Source organism: Mastigoproctus giganteus, chromosome 6 (genome assembly GCF_048544385.1).
Source record: "Mastigoproctus giganteus isolate SK-2022 chromosome 6, ASM4854438v1, whole genome shotgun sequence".
NCBI lineage: Eukaryota > Metazoa > Arthropoda > Arachnida > Uropygi > Thelyphonidae > Mastigoproctus > Mastigoproctus giganteus.
The window spans coordinates 37,484,877-37,495,831 of NC_143580.1; the positions used below are offsets into that span (position 1 = coordinate 37,484,877).

Sequence of the window (10,955 nt, forward strand, 5' to 3'; positions counted from 1 at the left end):
TGACGCTTATTTTCCCCAGATTTTTCTCTAAAATCTATATATATATATATTATAGTTAAAAGTCATTGTCTGGCTGTTTAGTTAATGGGAGGTGAAGTTAGGAAGGTAATTAGGATAGAAATAGACACTTCTGCCCTCGTGTATATTTATTGAATAATTTGATACAAATTATTCATACAAATTACTTACACAAAAAGCACACACACACACACATATATATATATAGTCAGACCTCTATAGTCAAGGGAATGATCGATTATATAACAAAATCGATCATTCCCGTGAAGAAAATTCTTAAAACAGAAATCTTGTTATAAAGAAATATGACCTTTTCAATGATGAAATACTGTATACTGTAAATTCAGAAATGTAGTAAAAGATGGAAAATAAACCAGAAATAAGTGGAAATGAATAAATTTCCTAACATTTTAAAACAATTAATTTATTAATACATCGATATTAAGAAATGACTACTTACATGATACACACAATATATTAGTACACTTTTAAGAATTCTGTCATAAAATATTTGGTTATTTTTTGTTGTACACTGGCTTCTTCTGTACGCTATCCATAAAAATTTTCACCTCTGCTTTTTAACACTCAGATATATTTTCCATTCCATTTTCTTCCCACTGAAAGGCTCAATGCAAAGTTTCAAATGCTGCCAATATTTTTTGTTTGGAAGGTTTAATATTGGTATTGCCCTCATTCCCTTTGTTACCCTCATTTTCATCCAATTCATCATCGATATTGTCACTAATTATTTAAATACGCTCCTAAATGTTGGAGTCATTTGGGTATTCAGCTACAATGACATCATTATCAACTCCTAAAAATTCGTTGAGAACAATTGCTCCTCTGATCAAACCTCTCGCTTGTAGTTATTCCCAGGATTGCTCAATGTGTTGTAGTAGTTCATCCCTCTCGTGGCTGTTAATTGGCGGTTTAGTAAAACCTGCTTTTGCAAAACAATTCTTAATTGTTGTTTCCACCACATCTTGACTCCACACTTTCGCCAACTCTGATATGCACGTCTGCAAATCTATAATAGATTCTATAGGTTGGTTGGTTTCTATTCTCAGTATAATTTTGTTCAGTATGCACCTTCAGTAGTGCATTTTCAAATTCTTGATCAGCACACACTCTTTAAGTAGACCGGGGTTCAAGCCCCTGACTGCTGAATACGGTTGATCTGCCAACCCACACTGGACCAGCGTGGCAGATTATGGTCCATTTCCCTCAGCATGAATTGTTGAGGAGGCTTCCATCTTGTAGTGGGTTGATAATGGCTGGCTGCAGTTTGCCTTTTTTTAGATACTATATAGGTACTCAAAGTGTATTAAAACATAGGCATAAAAGTATACAGCCGGCCGTAAGGCCAAAAGAAACTGTAAAGACTAAGATAGCCTGTGTTGGTCTACATTTCCATACCCTAGAAATAAACATATAATTAGCAATAATATAATATAACATAGAATACAATAATGTTACTTATTCACAAACAAATAGCAACAACAGCACCCTCTCAGTTCAGATAACTAGGGACAAATTAAATAAATTTTTTAACCAAAGAAAGCAGTGCCCTCTGAATTTGGAAAAAAACTTTAGGACTAACTATTTTTCCAAATTCAGAGGGTGCTGCTTTCTTTGGTTAAAAAATTTATTTAGTTTGTTTACTTGGCTTTTTTTGCATATTTTAGTCTGTACAGTTCACCTTTAAATTATTGACCATCACTTTTGAAACACCCTGTATATATATATATATATATATATATATATCTTAAATATATAAGATTATTAAAGAAGTTTTGGTTTGGGTGATCCTATGAATATTTCGAAATCCAGTTTAATGACATATTTAATGATGTATTTTATTCTAAAATTGTCTCTAAAGTTATATTAAAAGTCATTAATATAGTCATTAATAATTAAAGTTATATTAAAAATTATTAGCTGTTCTCTTTTTGCTAAGAATATAGTAGTTGACCAAAATTTAAAAAAATTAATTTCATCATCTTATATTTGCAGGGCTCTTGATCTTGCCCTCAAGCATAAGGCACACCTTGATATAGTATTGGGTTATAGGCAGAAATACCTTCAGAACCTTGAAAGAACAGAGACTAATAGAAGATTTATAGAATCTGCTAAAGAGGTGAAATTCAAAAAATAATTTTCTATTAACAAACAAATATGTATGATATACAGTAGACTCTCGATTTTCCGGGATAAATGGTAAAAAAAATTCCCAGATAATTGATTTCCCGGTTAATCCAAAAATACAGTAGCTCCCCAACATACATAAGAGATCCATTTCAGGACTTCTTACGTAAGTCGAGTTTTACGTAACTCTAGAATGACTAATAAAATATTGCTACTATATCTCTGATATGCCAAAATTACAAAAACCACGTAATATCCTCAGAAGAATGAAGAAAAATAGTTATATATTTTTAATTAGTTCAAGTAAAAACTTTATCAGTGAAGTAGCCGGAGTGGCACATAAGAAAAGAAAACATAAGAGAAAGTAAAAATGCATGTTATTTTACTGTAAAAACCGATTTGTATTTCGTAACCTTGATTACTATAGTTGACTTCATTGGTGCCAATTGCTTCACCACTTCTCGAATTCTGTCTTTCTCCTTTATTGTGTTCACCATTTCCACTGGCAAATCTGAATTCCATGTGATACATCCTTATTATTTTAATTTTCCAGGAACAATTTGCAGTTTCTGGTTTATTGGGCTTTTCTGTTAATGCAATCTATTGTAAACAGGTAGTAAACTCAATCTTATTGCATTTGCGATAATACCGATAGCTGGAATTCTGTGGGTTTTTACATTATTTTTTTATTTTTTTTTTTTTTTTTTTTATAGTGAAATGTGTGTCCCCTTCACTGAAATCTTCAGTCATAAAAAATATATAAATAACATAACGTAACTCCAAAGCTACATAAGTCGGGGACTTACTGTATCGAAAAATGTTCAGCAACCCACATAAAATGTATGGTGATAGATAAAAAACAAAAAAACTTACCATGCACTACTCGCGTGTCCAATACACGAGTAGTGCATATTGGACAAGCATTTATTTTTTTTTATGTCGATTTTAAATCGAATAGCTTCCCTTTATCTTTTATAATATCGCGTATGGTTTGGTCACCATTATTATGGTTCTTTAGACATTTAACGGATGCACCGTTTTCAAACTTTTGAATAATTTCAAGTTTTTGTTTAATTGAAAGCACACCTTGTGTTTGCCCATCATTTTCGCGTTTTAACAAAAAAAAAATTTCATTATCGCTGACATAAATAACAAAACTAAATTTTTCTCTTTGCAGTGCGATGGAACACGACAATCAATGTGATGCACTAAAACAAATTAAACATTTGGTCTCTTTTTTTTTAAGTGGTGGGTGTGAAGACAGCAGGAGTTGCAAGATAATAGGCACACAAATCTCCCAGTGATGACATAATTCTGCCCAGACACGATAGGAGGGAGTATATGATGAGAGCCCTGTCGATCAATTCGGCCCTGGAAAGATTGTGCAACGCTCAAGGGGTAGAATTTTTTTCAGCCTGGTCTGTACTTGTTAACAGGAGAGACTGCTTCTACAGGGATGGGATACACTTAAATAGAAAGGGTGCAAGAATGTTTGCTGATGCTATCGAGGCAGTGTTAGGTGGGTCGGAAAACTGCTAGATTGGGGGGATACAAGAACTAATAGATTAACAGTAGCCACTGGCAGAGGTGAAAGTGATTCTTGCACTGCTTCTATTGGAATGAGCCACAGCCTGGAAAATAAGATGCAGGATATTTCAGAGACTGCTGGGACTCATTGGGGTACAAGTAAACACATGGGTTGTGTTAGGGTAGCTAAGAAAAAGAACAGGTGCATGTATACTTATGTGTACACCAATGCTAGGAGTTTAGTAAACAAATTTGATGAATTTGAGGTATTGCTCAAAACATCAAAGGCAGATATTGTGGGGATTTCAGAGACGTGGTGTCACACAGATATAAGGAATGCAGAACTGGAATTTGGGGAGTACAATGTCTACAGAAGGGATAGACAGGATAGGAAGGGAGGAGGGGTTATGCTATTAGTTAAGAAATACATAAAATCCAAGGAAGTGAAGCCAGTCGACATTGCTGGACAGTGCAGTGTCGAGTCAGTTTGGTGTGACATAAGCATTGGGAGATCAAAATTGAGAGTAGGAGTGTGCTATAGGCCTAATGACTCTGATGAGTATAATAAGAAATTGTACAGGGAAATAGAGTGGGCCAGTAAATCAGAGAGTCTTATAATGGGGGATTTTAATTTCCCAGATATTGACTGGAATTTGGGGGCTGGTCACTCACACACTAGCAAGGCTTTTGTGGATTTATTGGATGAGTGTTTTCTACATCAGCACATTCAGGAGGCAACTAGAGGGAGTAATACTCTTGATTTGATTATCAGTAGTGATTCTTCATGCATTAAGAATCTGCAGGTAAATGAACCACTAGGTGGCAGTGATCATAGTGTGCTGAAGTGGGATTTACTCAAAGAGGTAACTACCATTAGGGGTAAAGGGAAGGGTTATTGCTTTCGTAAAGGTGACTACGATGGACTGAGACAGTATTTAAATTCTATACAGTGGGACCAACTGATGATGTTACCAACAGCAAATTCAAAATGGGAAGCATTCAAACAACTTATCTTGGAAGCTACTAGGCTTTACATACCAACTAAGAAATATTGTTCAAGGTTTAGGCCTAAATGGATGTCAGATGAACTAATGAGGCATATGGCAGAGAAGAAAAATGCATGGGATACATACAAATTAACACATGACACAGGAGCCTATGATAGATACAAGTTGATCTGTAACCAAGTTACAAAGGAGGTTAGGCAGGCGAAGGCAGATTACGAGAAATCTTTGGCAAGGGATGCAAAGAAAAACAGCAAAGAGTTCTTTACTTATGTAAACTCTAGAAGGAAGGGGATGAATCAGATTGGTCCACTTGATATCGATGGGTCAACTGTTGATGATCCTGCTCAGGTAGCTAACAAACTAAATGAATATTTTGCATCGATATTCACACATGAGGAGTTATTCAGCAAGGGGAATGCCAGAGGTGTATTCAACTCCGGCAGTAAGCTAGATAATCTTGTAATAACTGAGAGTAAAGTGGAGGAGAAATTTTTGAAGATAAATACAAGAAAGGCACCTGGGGTGGATGGGATCTATCCAGTTTTATTAAAGGAGGCAGCAAAGGAAGTAAGCAAATCCTTAGCCATAATTATGAAAGCTTCCTTGGACTCAGGGGAAGTACCCATGGACTGGAGATGTGCAAATGTGACCCCAATTCACAAAGGAGGATCAAAAGGCGGCACAAGTAATTATAGACCTGTTAGTTTAACTTCTGTTCCCGGAAAATTAATGGAGGCACTGGTTAAAGAAGCACTGCAGGATCATCTAGACAAGACTTCAGTTATAGCTCAGACACAGCATGGTTTTGTTAAGGGGAAGTCTTGCCTGACCAATTTGATTGGATACTATGATGCAGTCACAAAAGAACTGGATGCAGGGAATAACTTTGATATTATATACTTGGATCTTAGAAAGGCTTTTGATACTGTTGCACATGGAAGACTGCTGCACAAATTGGAGCAGTGTGGCACTGGAGGCAAATTGCTGCTATGGATAAAGGGGTGGTTGAGGGGGAGAAGACAGAGAGTGGTAATCAATGAACACTGCTCATCGTGGACTAATGTTATTAGTGGAGTCCCTCAGGGTTCAGTATTGGGTCCATTATTGTTTTCTGTATTTATAAATGATATTGATGATGGTATATCAAGCTTAATGTCCAAGTTTGCAGACGATACGAAGGTTGGCAGGGTTGTCAAGGACACTACTGACACTGTGCTACTGCAACAGGATCTGGAAAGGTTGAGCAGATGGGCTGAGAGGTGGCAAATGAAGTTTAACATTGACAAATGTAAAGTACTACATATGGGAATCAGCAACCCCAGAGCAACGTATCAACTCTGTGGTACTACACTGACAGTGGTAGAGAATGAAAGGGACCTGGGGGTGGTTGTGCAGGCAGATATGAAGTTTTCTGAGCAGTGCAGACGGGCTGCAAGAGTAGATCATGGTGTATTGTCGATGATATATAGGAATTTTTCTAGCAGGGATAAGGAGGTGATTATTCCCTTGTATAAGGCATTGGCCAGGCCACACCTAGAGTACTATATACAGGTCTGGAGGCCTCATTTCAAGAAGGATGTAGAGATGCTGGAACGAGTACAGAGAAGGGCAACAAGATTAGTGAATGGAACAAAGGGGTGCTCTTACGAAGAAAGGCTTAAGTTTTGCAAATTACAGTGTCTGGAGACTAGGCACCAGCGAGGTGATCTGATAGAGGTGTACAAAGCCTTGAATGGTTTGAGCATGCTCAATGCTGATGGGATTCTTCCTCTTGCTCAGAATAATCACCTGAGAGGGCATAAATTCAAATTGAGGAAAGACAGATGTAGGATAGACGTGAGGAAATTTGCCTTTAGCCAGCGGGTGCTTGGTTGGTGGAACCGACTTCCATCCCTTGTCGTGGAAGTTGATAGCCTAAATAAGTTTAAGGCTCAGCTGGACAGGTATTTCGAACGAACAGACGGGTGAAGTGGAAGTGGTTATTTTTTATTTATTTATTTATTTTTATTTTATTTTATTTTTTTTTTGGCTGATGCTGCATAAGCTTGCTTTCTTGCATCAAATGCCTCTACTAATGCTAATAACGGCACTTCTTGTCCCTTATTTACGACTTGAATAACTGTCAATAATTGACAAGGCCACTGTCAATAACCATTATGACTCTTACAAAAAAGGAACATGCTCTTTTAGTAAAACTGTTCTACCAGAATAATAGTAAAGCTAATGCAGCACTATGTGAATATCGGAAACTTAAAGGACCTTTGACGTTGTCAGTGGGGCTTCGAAAAATAATAAAGAAATTTGAAGCGACTGGGGAGTTAGGTGTAATTCCAAGCATGGGACGACCCCGTATCATAATGGAGGTAGTGGATGAAGTGGCGGTTGCAATGGTCAGAATACGAAACACTACCAGTCAGTAGTGCCTGCCAGAGGTGTGTCAAGTGACTTGAACCTTCCTTAGTCTACTGTACGTAAAGTGCTTTGAATAATTTTATGCTAGTTCCCATACAAGATTCACGTAGTGCAAGAACTAAAGTCTTGTGATCAGCAACAATGAATAGACTCTACGATTTCTCTTATGGAACTTGACGATACATGGGTTTGAATGATCTTGTGGTCTGATGAGGCACATTTCACTCTTCATTGGGCTGTAAATGCACAAAACTGCCGAATATGGGGAACTTGTCCATCTGCTGTGCATGAAAGACCACTACAAAGTATGTTACAGCAGAGTGGATGTGCATGAAAATTGTAGTGCATGAAAGACCACTATAAAGTTCGTTACAAAAGTTGACATTTGTTTGCCTTTAATATAACAAAATAATTATATATATATTAAATTTTGACTTCAAGATCATTCCTAAAGAATACCTAAAAAAATACCCTAATCTCACATCAAGTATAAATGTATGGAGTCCATTTCACTGTTTTATTACAATAATAACCATTTTAAGGAAATAAATAAGTTTTATAAAGGTGGAAAATCCCTACACATAAAAATCTTCCTTTGAGCACTATTACTGCACAGCAGTGGCTTCACAGCTGAGTTTATAATCGGACCATTTTTCTTTGAAGAGTCTACATCTCATAGCCCCAAAAAAGTGTATGGTAACTAATGCATGGCATTGCACTCTTCTAAGAGATCGCATTATTCCCGCTCTGCAATGCTTGGAGACCGTAGTGTTCATGCAAGATGGTGCCCATCCCCACGTTGGCTGACAAGTAAAGGAACTGCTCCGTTCAACATTTGGAAATCATTTCTAGAGACTTTCTGCAGTTCTGGCCAGCCCGATCAACAGATCTCAATCCCTGTGATTTCTGGCTGTGGGGATACCTGAAAGACAGAGTTTACCGTGGAGGCATACAAACGCTTGTCGATTTGAAAGCAAGTATTAAACAGCGTGTAGCCAACATCCTCAATGACATGCTACACGAAACTGTGTTGCACACAGTCCTCCGTTTTCAGAATGTCATCTCAAGTGAAGGAAAGCATATAGAATAATATCTGTATATTTCTAAGTTCTGATATTAAAATCTAATCATAAGTTAAGTATTCCATTCATGTTTACAGTGCCAATTTATCCCCTGGTGGCGGAAATTTGAACTTTTTTTTTTTTTTTTTTTTCCTACAAATCGCTTCCCCATTCCCTAAATGACATACCCACCGATTTTCACAGCAGTATCTCTAAACGTTTTGACACTAGGGTCTCCTGAATAGGGAAACATTTTATAACCACCCAATATATGATACTGGCAATACAGTAGTTATAGGAGAGAACGCTCCTTCAATATCCCTAACCATATATATAACACATTTCCCACATCGTGGAAGGCAACAAATACTGCAATATTTCTGTTATGATGTCTGTGTAGGATTCTTTCTTCACCTTGGGAAAGAGATTGGTGCGTGTAATGGGAATACGGGAGATAATGGAGTGTTTCCCAATTCCACTAATTCAAACTAGATCTGCCCGTGTGGTATGTCAGCTTATAAGTGGTAACAATTCAATAAGAAGGATGGGTTGTTTCATTGGACAGAGCTTTCCAAAAATGTTCTAACACTGCAGCAAAATGACATTTATTGCTATGTAACACAATGCAATTATCTGGTGCACAGATGCATTTTCTCTTCTTGCAAATTCATAATGGTGCTATTTTTATGCATCAATCCTGATGAGGAACCCAGTGTAATATAATTTTGTGCATCTCTAAGACCTTCAACCTATGCAACACTGTTTCTGGCTCAACCACCAGCTTCAGCATGCACTTCTCACACACTATCCACCACCACTGCTCCACTTCCAAAGAAATAAGTAGTTGCATTTGCTGCTCATCCATATATAAGTTGCATCCACAATAAAAGTCATTCACTCATCAAATGACACTTTGGTCTGTATGAAGGCAATGCATTACCATTACCTTCATACAGACCACCACCACCACCCACTTCATAGCACTACATCCCCAATTCTGACTCACTCTCATTGTTTATCCTTTGTAAATCTTCCATATAGCACTTGCTAATGATACTATGACTTTACTAAGCCAGCACACTGCTTTTCACTAACTGTACTGTCATACAACATGTCTAGTGCAAACAACACTGGTGCTACTATTTGCACAATATGCAAATTATCTCTTGGCCTTTCTCTGAAAAAACACATGCAGTAGTGTTGCCACTATTATTCTACATTATTCATATGAGTATCTCTCTCTCTCTCTCTCTCTCTCTCTCTCTCTCTCTCTCTTTTTGGAATTAGAGTGATCATAAGGAAATTCAATTTAAATATAAATTAATCATCACCCTCTAGTTATGAATATGAAATTTTCCTTTACATTCTTATAGAATTTTACTATTTTAGGAGAATTAGACATGGTTATTTTTAATTAGGATCTTAATGTGATTTTAAAAATCACATTAAGATCCTAATTAAAATGGCATTCATTATCATCATATGGCTTTTGTCTAGTTTTTTGTTGCTAAAAATGAAAGAAGTTCATTCTGCCATTAAAAGAAGCATGTAGTTCTTCTGGGATAATGTGTCCTTTGGGTCCTTTTGCCAAAACAACATCAAATATATCCTTCAAATATTTTTATAGAGGCAATTCATATGCTTGCTTCGTGGAAACACATGTTTATTATTTAGCACTGATAAATGTCAAACAGAAAATTACAGTTCAGAAATTGAGAGATCATTTTCATTTTATTGATATTTTTTAACACCAGTGAAACAACAGTACTTTCACAGTTATACGACTGATAATATGACCTCATGGTGTCTTTGACAGTAACTGCAAGAATATGCCCCGGTGTGCAATGGTATTACTTATTGCTCCATGTCCTGCAAGTAGAAAAACAAAATGACTGCATCATTGTACTTCTTGCTTGCAACATCACTGAAAATGAAAAGAGATGCCTGTTCACCATAGGAAAACAGCAAAATGCCTAGGGGTCTTTTTTTTCTTTTGCATCATAAAACTTGTTTCCCCTGAATGTCCAAATGTAGATATTAAGACACCACACCTAACACTTGTTTAACATACACAGTTGCATTCCTAGAAATTAATGCAAAATTAAATTTTTTTTAGAATGCCATCCTCACTTTGAAATAAATAAATTAATTCAATTAGATAAATTTTATTTTAAGTTGACATATGGAGAAAATCATTGTTTTTAAGTCATATTTTAATAGTAAAATGATATTGAATAAAATTATTGATTTTTATATAGTAAAAATTATAGATTCATCAATAATTTCTTTGCTATAGGTAACCGTTGATTGGAATGCAATTAAAGCAAAAATAGATGAAGAATATGGTAAAGTAAATCAAGGAATACCATTTTCTAGGGATTCAAGAAGATAACTATCTTTATTTTAAAAATTAATTAATTTCACTCTTTCGTTTCAGTTCCATTAATGCACAGTCAAAAATTGATCTTGTTCACTGTTTGAAAAAGTAAAAGGGACACATTTTATGGCTGTAAATTAAAACATGCGCAATTAGCTCATATACAAAAAAAAAAAACATAAATAGTGATGTAATAAATAAATAAATTTATCTATTTATTTATTACATCAGTATTTGTTTTTTTTCTTTTATTGAAATGTTACTTTTATTTTTATATTGATGCAGTTAACTTTACATGCACAGAGGAAGCTATTCCAGTATATCTGTTTAATGAAATGTTTATATATTGCAAGCATAGTTTAAAAAAATGTTCATCTAACTAAGCATCATGAAAATTATATCATTCTA

At 35.8% G+C, this 10,955-nt stretch overlaps 1 protein-coding gene across 1 annotated transcript in view; it reads left to right on the forward strand.

Annotated features, from left to right (window-relative positions):
* Positions 1–10,562, forward strand: part of Oseg5 (intraflagellar transport protein Oseg5) — a 118,284-nt gene extending 107,722 nt beyond the window's left edge. Inside the window, exons 18-19 of the mRNA XM_090376143.1 lie at positions 2,032–2,155; positions 10,467–10,562. Coding sequence (XP_090232269.1) covers positions 2,032–2,155; positions 10,467–10,562 — 220 coding nt within the window. The remainder of the gene's footprint in view (positions 1–2,031; positions 2,156–10,466) is intronic.
* Positions 10,563–10,955: the final 393 nt, after the last annotated feature.